Source organism: Scomber japonicus, chromosome 18 (assembly GCF_027409825.1).
Source record: "Scomber japonicus isolate fScoJap1 chromosome 18, fScoJap1.pri, whole genome shotgun sequence".
In the NCBI taxonomy this organism is placed as follows: Eukaryota; Metazoa; Chordata; class Actinopteri; order Scombriformes; family Scombridae; genus Scomber; species Scomber japonicus.
In genome coordinates, this window is record NC_070595.1 from 21,487,619 (window position 1) to 21,507,448 (window position 19,830).

General features: G+C 41.2%; 1 protein-coding gene across 1 annotated transcript; it reads left to right on the plus strand.

The window, feature by feature from the left end:
- The first annotated feature begins 856 nt into the window (after positions 1 to 856).
- Positions 857 to 18,979, plus strand: s1pr2 (sphingosine-1-phosphate receptor 2). The gene is made up of 2 exons (XM_053338692.1): positions 857 to 1,558; positions 15,824 to 18,979. Exon 2 carries the CDS (start codon positions 15,947 to 15,949, stop codon positions 17,060 to 17,062), a length of 1,116 nt encoding a protein of 371 aa, XP_053194667.1. The 5' UTR covers positions 857 to 1,558; positions 15,824 to 15,946; the 3' UTR covers positions 17,063 to 18,979.
- The last annotated feature ends 851 nt before the right edge of the window (positions 18,980 to 19,830 follow it).

Here is a 19,830-nt window from a genome sequence, read left to right on the forward strand (position 1 = left end):
CAGACATGGTATGATTCAAAGTTGTTGAAAGTCTTCAGCAGAGACCAGACACACTAAGACTCTTGTATTTCCATTGGGGGTGTTTCATTCGTCCTCATAGGTGGACTGTATGATGAGCTGTGAGGTGTTTCCCCCTTAATTGCTCTGATGTCATTCAGCCATGTAGGACTCATCCACATCAGACTGTTTTGTCTTGTTTCTGTCAAAGTCGTTCATTTTCCAGTCCATTTTCATTTTCTTTTTCTTTCTTTTTTTCAAGTAGGGGCTGTCCATTCATAAAGGAAAAACACAAATTTGCACCCTCACAGTTCCTGATTGAAACTGATTTATTTTGCTCGCTCTATTAATGTTGCTCAACACAGAAGCCAGATAGCTCTTAGATGTTTTGTAAGACAGCCTAAGTAATTAATACTAAAACAACATTACACAGCTCCGTCTTCCATCACAGACACATGACATCATGGCCACTTGGGATGACTTTGGCTTTCAGCGTAATGACTGTGAAGACATTATTACCTCCTTTAGGGTTAGACAGAGGCTCTTTCACAGGAGCGAGCACCTGCCTGACTGTATATGTCTAGGTGCAGCTTTGATGACTAACAAGCCCTGACTTACCTTCACCTCACCCTCATTATTATAGCTACCCAGCTACCCAGACCTGAGAGATAAATATGGAAAATTACAGGGATGACTCATCAGAAACAATTAATGAATAAAGTTGTGGTTAGTTGGGAATAAAAAAACAAACTTAAAGAAACAGGAGCAGGTCACATGCGGATGTTTATTTCTGTCATTGAGCTATAGGTAGGCTATGCATTTGCAGCTGGCCACTGCTCAGAAGGGAAACTGTGCCAGGATGAGTTGAAAAGTGAGGACTGGTTAATGCTGTGGATCTGCCAGAGGGAGGGGGGGGGCGGAGGAAGTGTGGAGGTGGAACATCTGGACTTCATTTGTGTGCTCCAAAGTAGGGGAATGGTCCAAAAATAGGCTTAAAACTATTTTCCATATTAATTGTTGTCCACAAATCCGCATCAACCTTAGATTTGGGCACTGAGACTCGCGACGATTTATGGGCATATGACGTTTCCATACTGTGTCTCGCTTGTGTGTGGGTGTGTGTTTGTGTGTGTGTATGTGTGTGAACGAGTATTGTGTGCGCGCCTCCCCGATTCTCCACAGCCTTGTGGAGCTGTTGTTCCCAGAGAGCCAGGAGGACAATCAGACGAACTGCTGGATTAGAGCGAGAAGAGAGAAAGTGCAGTCATTAAAGAAAGATCCTCTTTTGACTTTCTTGGGGGGTTTTTTCCCCACGAGTTTTTGGTGATCTTTGCTTTGTTTCCGCGCTGGCGCACAAACCGGTATGGATTTACTAATGACTAGACAAGACACGCCGCCTAGTCCGCCACCAAAGTTTTGATTGTCACCGTTGCCTCTCGACTGGAGCAGAGGAAAGCGCTGAACTTTATGTGGAAACCGGTGACCACATGTGAGGACATTTGGAGACAAACATTTGTGTGAGGTTATTTTCGCTGCTGTAGTAGCCCATATCTCTCATGGGGTAAGTGAAGACCTTTTCAAAATAATGAGTGTGACAGTGTACATGTGCTGCAGCAACCTAACAAAAGGATCTGGTGTGTCTTGTGTAGGCGATTACAGCAAAATGTCATTATCTGCATTCAGTTTAAATTGTTTAATTTGTTAGGCTGAATCGTTAACCGTTGAAACCTTTACGCGTAAACTCCACGAGGTTCCCCTCTTTACATCAACAATCAGTAAATGGCATTAGTAATAAAGTGAAAGTCTCTATTGACGCGCAAAAATCTCAAAAGTACCGTTGACTCACAAGCAACCATGACAGCAGGCAAAACAGTTAGAAACAGCAGCCAGTGCCACAGTGACTATTTGGATTACGTGTGACAGCTGCGTTTGTTAACCACGATATGTGTTTTAATGAATAACATAGCGAGGTGTTAAATATTAACACGCAGGGCTAAAGACGCAAATCATACAGTGGGGTCACCGCAGTCTGCTGCATCATGTTGTTGGAGGCTGATGAGCTGCGTGCGTCGCAGGCGCGTCCTCGCAGGGGCCTCCACACACACACACACACACACACACACACACACACACACACACACACACACACACACAGAGTTCCTTAGAGCCGTTGCATAGCCTGCTGTGCCCCCCCCCTCCCGACCCCTCCGATGGTGTAGAGGCTTGTTCATCCGTCACTCTAAAGAAGGCATTGTTTTGAAAGGATGTATTAATAAGACAAAAGCCCCCATTATCCCCATGCACCGGAGTAAATCTCTGGGGTCGGAGATGGACTCCCCAGAGAAAGGCAGCACACAGCGTTAACAAGCAAAATCTTAAGATATTACAGTATATTGTTGTGAGATTTAACACGAGCAAAATAGAATATAAATTTAAATACACCTTTTAAATAAAATACATTTTTACAGAACTGTTCTGTTTCTCTGTCTGGACCATTACCTCATCACCACTGTAAGGCCATAGACTTATTAAACTGCAAGCATATAGAGTAAACCCTGCAGAGATACATACAGTATCTCACAAAAGTGAGTACACCCCTCACTTTTTTCTCACTCACTCACTCACTTCTGTGAGATACTGTAGGTGTCAGCAGTCCAGTCATGAGGCATCCTCTTGAGAGAGAATCCTCAAGTCATGGTGAGATAAGATGATAAGGTGGAGGAACTAATGTTTATTGCCCAGATAAAAGCCTCCATCCATCATCCTTTATCCTGTGGTTGGTCTGGTTCAGTCTGCATGATGTGGAGCTCATTAGCAGGTTGTCTTAAAAGCAGAAAGGCTTGTGATTGAGATGACATTATCTCAAGCCCTGGCTGAAGTTACAGGGTGTGAAACTAACTTCTCGAAAGCAAGCGGATGTTTCAAAGCCTGTTGAATTTAGACAAGCAAATATCTTCCTGTGATAACATCATGCAAGGGGGTAGAGAGGAAGCACGCTCAGCAGCATGTGGAGAGGACTATCAGGTGTTGAAGGCCCTGTCAGCAGGTTCATTGATGGTGGTGTTGTGTGAGAGTAGCTTGGTTTGTTTTGGGGCGTGCACAGCTGTTTTGGGACTCAGGTGCTTCCCCCAGCATGCCTCGGACTGGCTGGAGACAGGGCATGATACAGGGCATGATACAGCCGGCCGGCTGTCTGCATGTAGCCCATGTGACCACATGGCTCATTGCACCAGAACAACACCCGCCACTCCACCAGGCCTGACCACAGCGTGGCTTCTTCGCACACGCGTTAACACTCTTCATCATCCTCGGCCTGGACAAGAGAAACCCCAGGGTGCTGTGAATGAATCTCTGCAGCCTTATTGGCCAGACACTCCACAGCTACAGGCGGATGCAGTCTTTCACAGAGTTATGAGCACACATGGTTTTAGTCTTACTAGTCTATATAGATAAACTCTAAATCTTTTATGTCAGAGCGAAGGGAGACTGACTCACTCCAGCAGCCCATGACATCATGCGTTGAGGATCTATGTGTTGCTGACCCAGCTCACTGTGCTCAGTGGCCCCGTTTTCCTCTACGAGATGACTGTAATCGGACCCTTGTCAATGGGAACTGCTAGGGATAGCGTGAGAAATGGAGACAAATAGATGAGTTGAATAAATAAATAGATGTGTAAGTGCAAGGATGGATAAATAAATTAATGGTAATTCAATGGTGGGAACTGGATTTGTGGGACTTTTTTTACTGGGACAGGTCACTAGGGGGTTGAAGGCGGGGATGGGTGGCGGGTGGGTGGTGTCGATCCCTGAAGGATGCTCGGGTTTCAGTTCGGGCCTGGGAGCGGTCCGCTAATAGGAAGCAGCAAGAAGGCTTTTCCATAGGGAGACTGACTTCTCTTTTGTTGTCTACATACACCACTTTATTCAGCTGAACCGACGGGTAACAACATTGAAAGATCAGAGGAGTGACTTGCCGGAGGCACTCTGGCTTTTACCTGGTTAAATGAAAACCAGTCAGAGGTCAATACATGACTTAAAAAAAGAAAAGGAAGCACAGCAGATCACCAGAGACAATGCAGGTATTTTTACATTGCTGTTAGGCCTTTCTCTGTGATATTAATAGTGTTTGGCCTGGACAGCCATCTGGGTTCTACTGGCTCAAGAGTTCTAGCTGGTACTCCCCCCTTAGCATGAAAAACACTTTCTTTGGGTGTGGCAGCTGGAGCAAAATAAACGCCTTCTGTTCGCAGGCTGCCGAAGCGCAAGTCACAACACACAGCTGACAGCATGTAGTTTCTGATTCACAGCCAAGAGTTGGGAGTGTCTCAGACCAAAGAAATAAATATGGCGTCCTCTCCTTTTTCTTACCCATATTGTGAATACAGTTGACTTTTGAGAAAGGAAGATCAAGACATTTTATTAATCTTATTAATCTTACTCATTTTCATAGTAAGAAGTTCTTACTAATTTCCATAGTATAAAAATACTGTTGAAAGAAGTCCTGAAGGACTGAAACATTAATATGATCAATCAACAGTGATTCTGAGCAGTGTGCAGGATGTTCCTTTCTTAAAACTCAAGTGATACTTTGCAAGCCACCTCAATCTGACATAGTTGGAGAGTATGTCACTAAAGCCTGCGCTTGCTCTTTGTTGGCAGGAAGAAGGAAAACATATGCACACTTAGTTAACCTATCCGTCTCTCTTTTTCAAAACAGCCTTTCTGAATTGCATGATGATGCTGTCATTGCTGTTCTGATTATCATATAAACATTTACATAAGCTTATACTTGGCGGACTTTTTAGGAAGGTGTTCTACTCAATGAAATAATCCATCAAGTTTAAAGTCTCCTGTTACATTCCTTTTCCACTTGAGGGACTTGGGCAAACTATAAGACCCCCCATGACTGGGCGCTGATGCTTGTAGCAGCATGCCAGGATTTCCTGACACTTTTTAAAGCGGGGTTAAAGCTGTTTTTCTTCTGTCACATTTCATGCTTGGGGCAGCTCTTATTCCAAAATGCTGCCAGTTGGAAATAATACTGAAAATGGTTTGTTAGAGGTCTGATTGGCATTTTACTTTGTGCAATGTCGCTCTACACATTACACATCATCTTTCACATAGTTGACAATTACTTTGAACACAAGGTTTCTGGTTACTGCTGTGGCTTTGGATGGGATTGGTGGCACTTTGCAACCTCTCTTTAGGTTAAACAGTGTGATTTATGAACTGGATGGGAACAACCTCATACTGTCTGTTCTAGCAGCAGGCTTAATCAGTGTGGTCATGTCGTGGTTTCATGATTTCTGGTCATTCTCAACACTGCACTCAGAGCGATCTTGGAGCAGGTACATATGGAGATGCTGTGGTTTTGGAGACCTCCTCCTCCTCCCTTCTTCTTCTCTCTTGGAAGGCTTTGTTATCCAGTCAGCTTTGTTTGTGCAGCTGGAAAACTCAACAGGATTACTTCAGTACCCCACCTCCCTAAAACCAGGAGTAAACTGGAGACCATTTTCTTGGATTTTGAATTGTCCCATGCAGCCAGTTGGAGCTCAGAGGTATAAGGAGTCTGTTTAAGCTATTCAGGCTTTTGTTTTATGGAACTGAAAGTTAACATCTCTCCCTCTAACAAGCTCTTTCAGATTTAAAAATAAGCCTTGTTTTGGGATAGCCAGTGAGATTGTTTATCTTGTAAATGCCTCAGCATTAGTCTTTCCAAGCTTAAAGACATGATGGAATTAACCCCTCAGCCAAACGCAAGCCGGGTCATGATAGAGGCCAGACTGCTCCATTAGAACAGACAGATTGAGTGGAAGTGGATGCTGTTTACTTTAAACTAATATGACAACTGCTCAAACATTTCAGATGAGCGGCATCTCGGTCAAGTAGCTTCTGTGTCATGCACTGAAAAGCCACACCACAGAAATACTCACTTTCTGAGTGGTTACTGTTGCAAAATATTCTTTGGCAAATAACTCTACCCAAACCTCACATGAGGCTCAGTAAAGCTGCACAAACAAGTTATCAGCTGTGGGTTCAGTTCTTCCTCTAATTTTTTTTTACTCACTTAATGTTGCAAGGAAATAAATCAGACATAGTATCCTTCCAAAGATCTGCAACTTTAAGTACCCTTGGGTCTCTTTTCACGCATACATTTGCCAGTCTTTAAATGTAGGTTTTAGCTGTATATTTATAGTTAAGATGCCATCTTTGTGACAGAGAGACCTATGAATGTTGACATCACTATAGATTTTCAAGAAATAAATTTGCTTGTCAAGGCAAGAAATCCTTAAATTGTATAAAATACAGAGGAAACACTGTGGACTGTGTGGACACAACAATGTTCCCTCTCCAGGCAACCATGTTTTTCTCCAACAACAGAGCTGTGTTTAATGGATCTGTGTTTGCCAGAGGAGTCTGGAGCTGTTTTCCTATGCTGGACCATGAGGAGAGATGGAGGGCCTCCATCAATTTTACATCTTATCAGCGGGTGCTATGCAAAGGCAGTCAGCCCACCCCCCCCCCCCCCCCTTTCCGTGGGTTAGCCGTTAGCCTGTGTAGATGGTATCATTTTCCATTGTGCAGTGTTTTGCTTTGTTGTCCGCGTCTTCTCTCTCCTTTCCTGTCCTGTCCTCTCCTCACCTCTCATGATTTTACCATGCAGTCCTGTGATTGTCAATATGCACCAGAAATCACAGCTACATGTGTAGAACAAACTTGATTGTCACAGTCACAGCAACTCTGCTCGCTTGAGCATTCACAATTCCATGGATATATGTTGTCATGTCATGTCATGACTCGTGCTTCTTGACGCAGCATGCAACAAACAATCATAATCTCTCTCACAGCAACCTCACAATTTCCCAACAAGGCAACAGAACATGAGAAGGGGTGGAGTTCAAGGTCTTGCTACTGAGTAGAATAGGAGGACATAAGAAACCTAAAAGAGGGTTCAAAGCCATTCATTAAGGGATATGTCATTGTAAAGACAAGAACATGGGAAGGTGTGAGACAGGTAACAAGGCTGAAACTTGAATCCAGCACTCCTTTCTTCTTTACAACAGCCTGTGTGCACATGTATCGCATCTGTATTAAGGATGCCATGTGGTTAACACTAGCATACGTTTGCACACATAAACCCGACAAATTCATAGCGGAGAATTTTTATGTGTGGTTTACCACTGTTCCATGTAAAAGCTTGAATTCTGAGAATAGTTTATTACTTGTACATGCTGTGCAAATCTCAGGTCAGTTATCAAATCAGTTACTCATCCTGTAGGCGTTAATGATTAGAAATGATATAATTATTAGTAAAGCTGTATGAAACATCAGTCACATTCGCACTGACAAGAACGTGTAGTAGTTTCTTGGTGCCGAGCTCCAGAGTTTCTTGAATGGAGAGCTGATTGCATGGTAAGTACTGTAATGAGGTCTTTAATAGGGCACTATAAGAACATGTCTGCCTCAGATGTGTGCTAAATAAATCCTTTTTGATGTTTTAATGACGTCTTTATGGCCTTGTCTTTTGATGTCTGTGGTGAAGTTGGAAATATACGAGGGGAGGTGGGAGTGCTAGAGTGAGGACGGTGTTGCTCAGAAAATCAGAGAGCAGCATGAAAGGAAAATAGAGCAATATAAAAACATGAATAATTTGGAAGCCAGTGATTTTAAGTTGACAGAAATGGTCAGAGGGTGAAGATATTACAGTAATTGCCTTTGAGGCGCCACTCTTGGAGATCCCCCACCCCCAGTGGGGCAGAGTTGGGGGTGGAGGGTGTCTGCCGGTCATGCGGGTTTTGGCTCCTGAGGCTCTACGATGCCCTTCTTTATGCAGCTCTTTGTCTCCAGCTCCTCTCACTGCCACTCTAAGAGCCCCAGAGCATGTGAGCAGCTGCCATAAATAAATGCATACATTGCAAAGTTGCTGGGATGAACTGACTGAGGAGAGTAACAGAGAGCAAGTCACTACAAAGTCACTATAAAAATAACCTTTTTTGTTCCTGATTGAACTGTGTTGACAGACTGGACCCTCACAAGAGGCTGTGCCCAAACTGTCAAACTGTTTGACGAGCTAAAGGGTAATCCCTAATTATATGATGAAACCTCATGTATTGGGGACACCCACTCCCCTTATATCTAGCAGCTTGTACACAGTTTTAATGAAGCACGATTATATTAGCATATAATAGACAAAGACAGAGGAGGGATTGCTTTTGGAGCTAAAATTAAATCTAGAACAAAGGGTGAAAAAAACAAGAAGGAACCGTTGATGTTGTCAATAAATAGGAACTGTGTTGTTCTTTGCCACTTATCTAATGCCATGATGGCATGATGCAGTTACATTGATGCAAATTTGTAATAGTGAAATACTTTTTTTTTTGTAAGTCACAAAAAAGGATCTGATCCTTGTATGTCTGGGATATGGTTTGGCAAGATACAGACATTTCTTTGTAAGTCTTTTTTTCTGGTGAATTTGCTCTTCCCCCATTTTAGTTCCTCTCCAAACACTGAGAAACTGATACATTACAAGCTGCCCATCTCATATCTCTCTGTTCTGCCTCACAACTGTGCAAGTCACAGCTCGACACTGAAACAGGCTTTCTTCGTTGTCGTTTGCACTTCCCCTTAAAGCTTCTAGTTTTCATTTGTCTAGTGATTTTATGAACTGCTTGTGTTTCAAAGCAAGATACTTCACCAACACGTAAACCTGTATTTTACGCCTCCACATGCTTTGCTTTCTACAGTACAAGGCCACAGTGTGTGAAACCACTGCAATAGTTTGTCAGCCTCTGTGTCTCTCAGGGTTTCACTACTTTGATTTCCAGTGTGTATGAAATATCAATAAACAGCTCTAAATATTTATTTAGATAGATGAAGAAGAACAAAAGTGACTGCATACTTAGCTACGTAGCATACTTGGCTACCATGCTGCCGTTACATTACTAAAGAGAACATCTATGATTCTGCTTTTTGAGGCTTTTAGCGAATGCAGCACTATACGGTAGTGCTGTGGATGAAGTGGTCTGGGTTCTGAGGTCTTAAAGTGCATGCATTTCTACTCTGAGAGAACTCATACGTTGTACCACAGTAGGAAGCTGAGGTTGCTGATGCTTTCAGTTTGACCTCAAACATGTGTCTTTTTGAGTACTGTTTTATTCAGTCAGTTGTGCGTCTTTATTGTTAGACATTTTAGCATCAGTTTTATCAGCCTGTCTGCATCGAGGCACATAACAGAGATAAGGGGCGGCTTAAGATAAGTTTCAGCAAGTTCCAGTCATGACTAAGGATGTAAGAACTGTACCTGGCTTATTTTGACCATATTCAAGAGACACTGCTATCAAGAGACACTGCATGTGTGTATTTAGTCTGTGCTCTGACCAGGGTTATTTGAAGGACTATGGCTCAGTCACGTCACAGCAGCAATATGAATCCTCTTCATCCCAGTTTCACTGAGTCTGGAAACGTTCATGCTTTTTTTTCCTGGAAATAGACTGCGGACAATCAATAGTGTTGCTGTGCTAATGTGAAAAGGTTCCACACATAGAGCCCAGGGGCTCGGTGATGGAGCTTCAGCCACCAGTCCATGCCTGTGTTTTGTATGGTTGTGTAGTGTGACTTCATGGACCTACTAGATGCAAAATAAGGTCTTCCTTAACAGGAAGGTGCAGTCGAGCGTGACAGTTTAAAGTGCTGAGTTGGCCATGTAAATACAAGTAGATTCACTATGTCAATGCTGATAAAGTGAGAGAAAGAAGTACAGAAGAACAAGTGTGGGTGTTTTCATCCCTCTCTATTGTCATTTCGTTAGAAATGAAGTTCCTGTAGTAGCAGTGTTGAGGCCTTGTGGCTTTAATAGTTACCTGTGTTGACGCCTGTATGTCTGACATGTCAACACTTGACTTTGGAAACTTTCTGACTACACTGCTGTGTATTGCATACAGAATTTTCCTGTCTGCAGGCTCAGCTCTTTCTGCTGTACCTCAACTCACTATGTAGGCACATTCAAAAATGTTGGTTTAATTCAGTGGAAATACCTCATTAGACATATTTAAGAATATATTTGGTTTGAGTGTAAAGAATCCCTTTTTAGCATTACTTTGCTGTTTAGCAGACAATCTCTTTAACTCCAGTGCCTCTTACTCAGCTCATGTAGAGCTCACATTTCTTCCTCATATGAGTACTGGTCATTATGGTTGAATGAGCAGCACCCACAGTGTCCTTTAGTCAGTGGCCAGGTCAGTTATAGGATGAGGACACTGGTAGTGGAGGGGAACAGGAAAGGACAAATCACAGCAGCAGATGCTTTCAATGTATCCATGATCTATATCTAAAGCCTAGTTGTCTCATTGAGAGTGCAGGAAGTCATCAAATCTCCTTAAATAGATGATTAACTTTTCCTAACAGAGACATTTCTGTTATAATCACATGCTACTGACATTTTAGAGGATGTTCTGTGAAGAAACACTTGGCCATGCTGCTGCTGAGCGTGAAGGGCAGATGGAGGCAGATGTGACAGGATGTTCCAGACCGCAAGCTGCTTAAACATTCTTTGAATCAAAATGTAAACAAGATAAGATATTAACTGTCATCTTATCACTGTTACAAATTTTCCTTGTAAAATTACGATATTACTGGCAGCTTTTTTTTTACAATGTGACTATCATAATTTAGTTATATAGGCTATAGTTGAAATCTACATTAACAGTTTCTTACTGTGAATGCTACATTTATATGAATTTATACACCTATAAATTGCACATATACAGTAAATAACATGTCTTCAAATTTCATGGTCAGCTCAGTTTTAAAACACATAACCTTTAACATCAAGCACAAAACAGGTTGAGACAAATGACAGCTTTATGGAAGTGAACATGTATTCAAAGGTTGTCAAATATACCATATAATGTAAAAAAAAGATTTATACTCTTTCGCAGGGGGTAAATGTAAATTTAAAGTTATTTATAATATCTTGAGCTGCCATCAAAACTTGAGTAGATGCAACTGCAACTACTTTTCAAACTACTAAAAAAATACAAAAGCACAAATAAACAGATTGCAGGATACATCATTTGTAATGCCTTCAAATTTCCTCCGTTATAATTGGCAGAAAGATGGCATCCAGGCTTCTAGGATTACTAAGTGAGAAAGAAATAAAAATGAAAATTGAGCACAAAGTGAGAGAAAGAGAAATAAAACAATTGCATGGCATAGCCAAACATTTTACACAAAGAGGAGACCTAACTCAACTTTTTGAGAGGAGTGCTGATGAGAATTCACTGCAAACTCGTCTTCTAAGGCATACCTTGCCCTGACTGGCCTCTGTTCCTATGTTAGGATTAATGATGATTAAATCCCTGAAATAAATTTTAACAGCAATAACACTTTTCAATATTTCAATCAATATTTCTGGATATCACTTATTATGTAACCAGGTGTCACTGTCCGTAAACAACAGTGTCTTTGCAGCAACATAGCTACAGCTTATAAACAAACATGGGTTGAGCTAAGCTACCCAATATGAACATATCCTGACCAACTTGACTACATATTTGAAACAACTTCACTTAGTATGTCCTTTAGATAGTAAGCTATTATTGATTATGAAATGAATTAAGGTGTAGGTATAGATCAGGCTCGTCCACTGTTTACATTCACTGATAGGCCCATGTAGTTCAACAGAAAAGTCATTGAGATATAATGCTTAAACTAGACTTGCAAGCAAGCAGTGAAAATAATGTTTAAATACCAGTAACTAAGACTTTCAGCTCCTGAAGAACACCTGAAAATGCTCCCTTGTGCCTGCCAGGAGCTTGATTTCATATTTTACTTGCAAATCTCACAGTAGTCCACTGTAGCTGACTACTATAACTACAGCTACATGTCTGTTCTTGGTTTTTTCTCCAAAAATCATACAACAATGACAGTATTCTACTGTATTTAGAAAGAACAGTACTTTACTGTTATAATTTGGCAGTTAATTGCAGTGTAGATCCAAATGTTTGATGGTGATATTACGTATGTGTGTAACATGGGCATGCATGCTGCATCTTTGTTTTAAATGCTTTCCCCTGGGGAAAGTGGAGCCAGGTTTAAGTAGAGTGTGACAGGTAGCAGGTGTTGTAATGGGATGGCGTTGCCTTGGTTTTTGGTGAGCAGACACTCTGCTAATTAGGGCTTATCAGGTGTTTCTGGGAAAAACACCTGTGGCCTTTGTGCAGGCATCACTCCCATGACAGAGAGTGGAGCTCTGTGTCTTGTTAGAATTAGGAAGGAACAAAGGTCAGCTTTCAGCAGCAACTATCAGTCGCTTTTGGATATTTTTGGGGGGTTAAAAATAAACATATATGTGCTTTATATACATGTTCTGCAACTGTGGTTCCATGGTTAATAAAAGCAAATGCATGTGTAATTGTGAAAGTAGGCATAGCTGTTTTATTTTGACCGCATTCAATCATGTTAACATGCACTACAGGAGAAACTTGCACTATTTCTCAAATGATGAGAAACTCGTATGGATTTTGTGATAATACTCAAAGTTGGTTTTCTGGTAGGATATCCTGTCACAGGTGCATGTCTGTTGTTTAACATCCTCTGTCTCTTTGTCACGCATTTTAACCCTACGATTTCAATTATATCTTTCATCACACTGTCTTACAGTATCTAAGCGCCACTGAAAAATCTAGACAGGATATTATGCTATTTACCTTTGTGAAACCATTCTGCACCTTCACCTACATCACTGCGCTGTGGCAACTGAAACAAACAAATCTCCTAATTTACAATTTGAAAGTACGTAAAAATACATGTATCTCCAATATCTATATGTTTATGTATATGTATTACTTTGGATAAACTTAATACAACTTTATTATATTTAGTAAATTAAATGTTCTATCATGATTATGTAAATACTATGTTTACATGATGTTCAAATCATTATGAAACAACTTGATGAGAAATTCCAGTTTTAAACATCCCAAGCTGTATTTATATTTGTTGTCCCAAAGTAATGCATTTAAAGTATTTTTGAGTCTACTTTATAACTATTCCTGCAACCTAATTGCACATAAATTATATTTATATTATATTGAATTACAGTATATCTTAAATACATATATGCATTAAATGAAAAAGCATTTATTAAAAAAAAATGTAGACTTTATTTCAGTATACTTTTTAAATAACACCTTCATAAAACACTTAATTATACTTTTTGTTTTCCATAAAAACAGTAGCTAGTATAAATGCTTGAATTAATTGATATAGTGAAGTGTGGTTATTTTGCATTTGCACTGCTGCTGTTGTCCATTGTCTTAGTAAAGAAAAGAGTCCTTGGTTGACACAGTGTGACAAAATGTTTGACAGTGTGTTATGTCTATTGTGGAACTGTGACAGTGATGTCTGGGTTGAATACAGGTTGGGCGGTAGGGGGGTTACAATGCTGGAAGTCTGCACTTCTGTCAGCCAATCACTGTTGAAACTTCTGAATGGCACACGGCAGGTATAGGGGCAGGGCTGTGACGAGACAGTGCTCTAGGCAAACCAGCCCATCAGGTTTCATACACACACACACACACATACAAACACACAGTGAAATCCCTTGATGACAGACACCAGGGACTCCTTGGTGAAAGCAGGACCTCGAGCTGTCTACACAACACATGGAAAGACAACTGTGCTGAGAGAACCTGGCAGAGCTGAGAGAAAACCAGTATGAAACTAGGCGAATCCAGTGCGTTTTTTCCCTCAGCAGAGACTGTGGAGATACAGAGCTGGTCTATATCACATGACTTTTCCATTAATAAAATCATTACAGTTTGCAATAATGCAACCTAATGGAATTACACTGGTGCAGCTGGCACATGTGCTCAGCCTCAAGCCTACTATTTGTGTCTATTAAAGGAGCTAAAAGGATGGGGGGAGACAAGCCATCCTGGTAAAGCAGCTCTGATAAGGGAGTGCTCAACTGTAAATAAATATCTGCTATGATACAGATACAGCAGCCAAATGGAAGTGTGCTGTCCCTTTATTAAGGCTGAAGGGCAATGCTCTGCACACACTGAAGGAGACTATTGTTCTTTCTTCCTGCTTGAGGAAACAGTGAGCTGCTTATTACTGGCAACCAATAGCAGCTGTGTGTTGAAACTGCCTGTATGCGGGGGTATGCTTTGCTACATTGCTCTAAATCTCTCACATGTAGCAATATGTGTGAAGAGTGCACGTGTAGAGTTAAGTTCTGTGGGGTGCTACACGTCACATGGATGAGTTTGTGTGTGTGGGCACGTCATGGTAGTGATGTTTCAGATTCCTGCCTTTGTGTCCAGATGCCGTTCCACATGCATGCTCTCTGTCTGGCTTTGTCTCGTTCCCTCTCCATCTTTCAGTCTCTCGGGTTTTGAGTCAAAGCTCAGCAGAACAGAGTCGAGGTTCAGCCCCATGCAGTATTCACTTTCCACTAAAAGTTTCCTGTTAAGAGCTGCTACAGCAGTTCAGAGTGGTTGTGAAGACAAGCAGTGGAAGCATCAGTGTTGAATTACCTCTGGAGCTGGCCTGCAGAGGGATCCTGTAACTTTTGACAGGTTTAAAACACCAGCTCCTATAATTAGATTTCCAGAGCCTTCAACTTTCCTTTGTTTTCAGACCTGTAACTGCAGTCCATTTTAATTTGTTTAGTTTATAGGTTTGTACTTTTTAAACGATTTGAAGACACATTATTAATTCACAAGGTTTGTTTCCCCTTTGATTTTGGTGGGCACGTAATTGTAAAACAGTACATTTGCTTGCTTGTTTATGCAACAGATTATCTTAAAAAAGGGTTTATAACCAATCTAATTGTGTATGTGTGAGATAATGATTATGATCATGCCTCAGAATAACACTGTGTGAAATGTTAAGTGTATAAAATTCTGTAAATTGTAATGCATAAATTGTATATAATTAGCTTTTGATACCCCACAATACTCATCAAGTGCCTTTTTCTCAAAGAATCAGAGCAGCCCCCACCTTTTCCTCTAGAGTATCTATTTGATTTGCTGTTACTTTGCTTTTGTGAAGCGGTTAAAACGGGCAGGTCAGGATGAAGAGATGTGGCTGATCCACAAGCTATGTTGAAGTTTCAAGAGGTAACTCACTGGAGTGGAATGGTTCGCTCCCCGCAACAATGCTGTGTGTTGACAGCCGAGTGCTCGGACAGGGTTAGTGGAATGTCCTCTTCAGTCTGTGAGGGGAGGCTTGTTTAGGCACCAGCCTCATAGAGCAGTTATTCTTCTACTTGAAGATGATCTCTATCTGTACAGGGAAGATATTTGATTGTTGATTATCCTTGGAGGAAAATAAAGTTTACCTGTGGAGTCATTTTTTATGTATGAATTTCTTGTAAGCCAATGGATTTTCACTTTTTAAACTACAAAAAGCTGCAGCTACCAGTGTGGGTGTTTAGTCTAAGATATACAATAAATGTAAACGCCAACTCTTCGTTTCAAACCTGTTTATCTGTTAGACTGCCTCAAGGACAAGTTATATTAAGTATTTGGGTTTTTTTTTCAGCTCTATTGCTGTTCATCCACTCTTTAACTTTAGGTCATAACAATGGAGTCTTCTTCAAGTAAATTTAAAAAGATGTTTAGTTTCAACTGTACAGATTACAGAGTACAGAGGAATAGGTTGTTGCCTGGATACTTTGTTTTGCTAGAGAACTGACTTTACACAGTCCATTGCTTAACTAAAAAAAAAGGGTTTGCTTTGTCACTGTTTATTTAATTAGTGCAACCAAATTTCCCTTGTCAGTAACCCATACCTTTTCTTCCCTTTTGTGTGTCTGCAGGTGACCCACATAGAGCTCCTGAGACGTGACTGTGGGACAGACAGTCTCCCTCCCTGCCTTCCTGTCCTTTCCTTAAAGGCAATGATTATCAGCTTAGACACTGTGCACGACTTCACTGTGTAAATGAATCTTTGCCGTAAAGCGGCTGTGCTCTGCCACCCTGTCACCATGAAGAACAAGTATTCCCAGTACTACAATCATAGTCTGATCCCCTCTTATTATGCATTTGCTAAGAACATGACCATATCGGAGCTGGAGAAACGCAGTCAGGATAAAAAGGTGCTAACCCACCTTAACATCGCCATTGTGGTACTCTGCACCATCATCATTCTGGAGAATCTCCTGGTCCTTATTGCTGTCTGCCGCAACAAGAAGTTCCACTCTGCCATGTTTTTCTTCATCGGCAACCTGGCATTCTCAGATCTTCTGGCAGGCTCGGCTTACATAGCCAACATTTTTCTATCAGGATCAAAGACCTTTGAACTAGTGCCGGTGCAGTGGTTCATCCGGGAGGGCACGGCATTTATCGCTCTAGCAGCTTCAGTCCTCAGCTTGCTGGCCATAGCTATAGAGCGATATATTGCCATCACCAAGGTCAAGGTGTACGGCTCCACCAAAACATGCCGCATGTTCCTCCTGATAGGAGCTTGCTGGGTTACCTCCATCCTGCTTGGAGGACTTCCTATCATCGGCTGGAACTGCATTAACAACCTCCCTGATTGCTCAGCTGTGTTGCCACTGTACTCTAAGAAATACATCCTGTTTGTTGTCACCATTTTCAGCCTGATACTACTCTCTATCCTCATCCTCTATGTGAGGATCTATTTGATTGTACGCTCCAGCCACCAGGAAGCAACCAACTCACAAGCCTATGCCCTTTTGAAAACAGTCACCATAGTGCTGGGTGTCTTCATCATGTGTTGGCTGCCCGCTTTTACTATTCTCCTCCTAGATTCATCCTGTAGGATACAGTTATGCCCTATCCTTTCCAAAGCAGACATCTTTTTTGGCTTTGCCACTCTGAACTCAGCACTTAACCCAGTGATCTACACACTTCGCAGCAAGGACATGAGAAAAGAGTTTCTGCGTGTGTTGTGCTGTTGGGGGGTGCTGCATAGTGGACGACCAGCTGACCGCTGTCTGGTCCCTCTAAAGAGCTCCAGCTCTCTGGAACACTGCACCAACAAACATGAACACCAGACCACACCCATCATGCAAGATTGTACCACCTGTGTCTGATATGGTGTAAATGCATCGGGGCGCTTGTGTGTATGTGTGTGTGTGCATAAGTGAGAACATGTGTATGTGTGTGTATCAGATCAAGAGGATGTGATGAGACAAAGAGATATTAAAAAAGCGAGCACATCCTGAACAGAGATGTCTGGCATTGTATTCTACAATCCAGACTTTTTTTTTTAATGGCAATCAAAAGTGTGTGAACTCACAATCAACATTCAATCAACTCACCCATGCAGGGGAGTGAAAACTTTCAGAAATGTGAAATAGTTTTGTCATGGGTACTCTGATTAATTAACATGGAGTTGCAAACCATTTTCATGTATATGCCTGTCTTGCTTTTTGTTTTTTCTCTCTAAAGATGTTAACCCATATTAGAAGCCAAGAATAGAAACATAACATGCATCATACTTCTGGTGAACTATTATGGGCCTTTTGAGGTCTGCACTGGTTCAAAGCTTTCAAAGTGGCACTTTGTACATTTCTCTAGAGATTGTTGTCCTGTGTATCCACAGTACTCTCTTTCACTGATATATGTATACATTAAGCCTACATATTTATCACTCATTCCTTACAAAGCTGGAGGCAGTGGCCAACTTCACTCAGCACTGCATTCCAGAGAAGCCAAATTATTACTCCCCCAATAAAACCAGGGCTATATATTCCCTATATAACCTTGCTTAAAATCATTTGATTAAGTACAACAAACTTACTTACATAATCTGCTTACATTTAATGCATGAAATTCTAACTCATTTGTTAGCGCTAATGTGTAAGATATATCCCAGCTTCCATCACTAACACCCCTTCCCTCATTTGTCCTCATAATCTGTCCCTCTTGCTTTTACTGTTGTCTTTTGTATCTTAACAGTTTCCTTTGAGGAAGGCCTAATCAGAAAGTACATTTCCTGAAGTGAGTTGGCACTGATGAATTTTACTCAATGATAGTTGTCCAGACTAATGGGACTAATGCGTCCTGACAGTGTTGTATTAACATAGCAGCAATGTGCTGTCTGTGTTTGTGCCTTCCTCGTGGGGACTTAGGCTGAATGTATGTATGAAGTGTTTGGGGCAGGTGCTCCACTATTGACAGTATTATTGATCATCATTTAGAATTATCAAGTAATTGACGAGCAGAGAGTGGGATGATAAGGGTTTGTTGGTCTCACTGTGAAGTCTTACATAGCACCATGAACAAAAATGTACTGAATTTGAACATCCTGGTTTGATCTGCTAGCCATATGCCTTGTGCAACTAAAGGTGTAAACACGTCTTATCTTTCCAAAGACGCCTACAAAATGGGAGAAGATCCGGTTTCAAAGGCATGGGGGATTGGGGTGGGGGTCTGCCCCCTGGGAGGTCAGCTTCATCCTCATTCTCTGACATCTTACAACTGCAACTTCCTTCATTAATAGGAAGTCCTGTTTTTCATTGTCTGGTTCCTGTTGTTCAGGGCTACATAGCCTTTTTCCTGTAGACACACATTTAAGAACTCTTCTCTTACTCAGTGTTTTCTTGTTGACTTTTACATTTTAGATGGCCAAGTAGAAATGTTGAAAAGCACTTTGGCAGCTTCAGTGATGTTTGCTTTCTCCCAGTTTTTTTTTTCAGATGGAGAGGTGTTTTAATCTGTGTACCTGTCACTTCAGTGTGTTGCCTGACTATGATTTTTTATTAAAAATATATGAATAACTATGTATGTTTGTATGTATGTATGTATATATGTATGTATGTATGTATGTATGTTTGTGTCTTTGTACAGTGTGTATAATTTGTGTTGTATGAAATGTCTCGTGTGCAATAGCCTTGTGTGTCCAGTAGCACGCTGCCTGAGTTAAATCGGTACAATCTGAAACACTATTGTAGGTACATAAACATTTTGTTAATTGCATTCCCTTTTTATAAAATAAAAGAAATAATTAAAAAAAATCTGTGTTTGTGTATTTGAGGTTACTAGTACTTCTGATCTGTAAAGCCTAAAAGCATTTAATTGTAGTTTATCTGCAGGTCCTGAGATGATTCCCTATTGTGCTGACATCTGAGAAGTATTCAAAATGAAGCATTTATACCAAACATGCTCAGACAAGGTTAGAAAAATACTAGCTTCAACATGACAACTTGAAATTGGACATGCAAATTCTGCTTGGCTATTAATCATGGCTCTCTTACCAAATAAAATTGTCCAATTGCTCAAAGGCCAAAGCAAGGCAAGACTGCGATGGGAAGCTGGGCAGAGGGCAGGGAGAGTGAACATGGGGTGTGGTGAAGAAAAATGTCTATTTGTATGATAGTTTGTCTGAGAGAAGCATAAAGAAAGGCCCCAGGAGAGGTTTTCGGGTAAGGGGGAGACTGGAGCGAGGGGAGAGGCTGACTTATAGTGGCCTTGGGAGAGTTGGATCTGTTTTCTGTCAGACGTCCAGGATTCCTGGGTGGGAACATTGGCTGAATCAGCCCCAGGAGGCTGCGCTGCTAGGACGTCTGCCAAGTCTTTCCAGTGCCTGCAGGATGTGACATCACTCAGAAACCTGTAGGTGAAGTTGTATACACAAAAACATTCAATGCAGAAATCACAATAGACCAATGTGAGTTTATAAGTTAATAATACTAAGAAAACACACCCTTATTAATAATCTCCATTAGACTATGTAAACAGTACACACACAAACAAGCAGGGGGGATAAAGGAGTGGCCAGGATAAAAGTAAACCATAATAAACTGGAAAAATGATCCTGGCTCAGTATAAGTGGGTCTGTAAATTGAATTTGTTTCAG

Coding starts and splice junctions, on each gene's coding strand:
- s1pr2 (XM_053338692.1), top strand. CDS start 15,947: ATGAATCTTTGCCGTAAAGCGGCTGTGCTCTGCCACCCTGTCACCATG.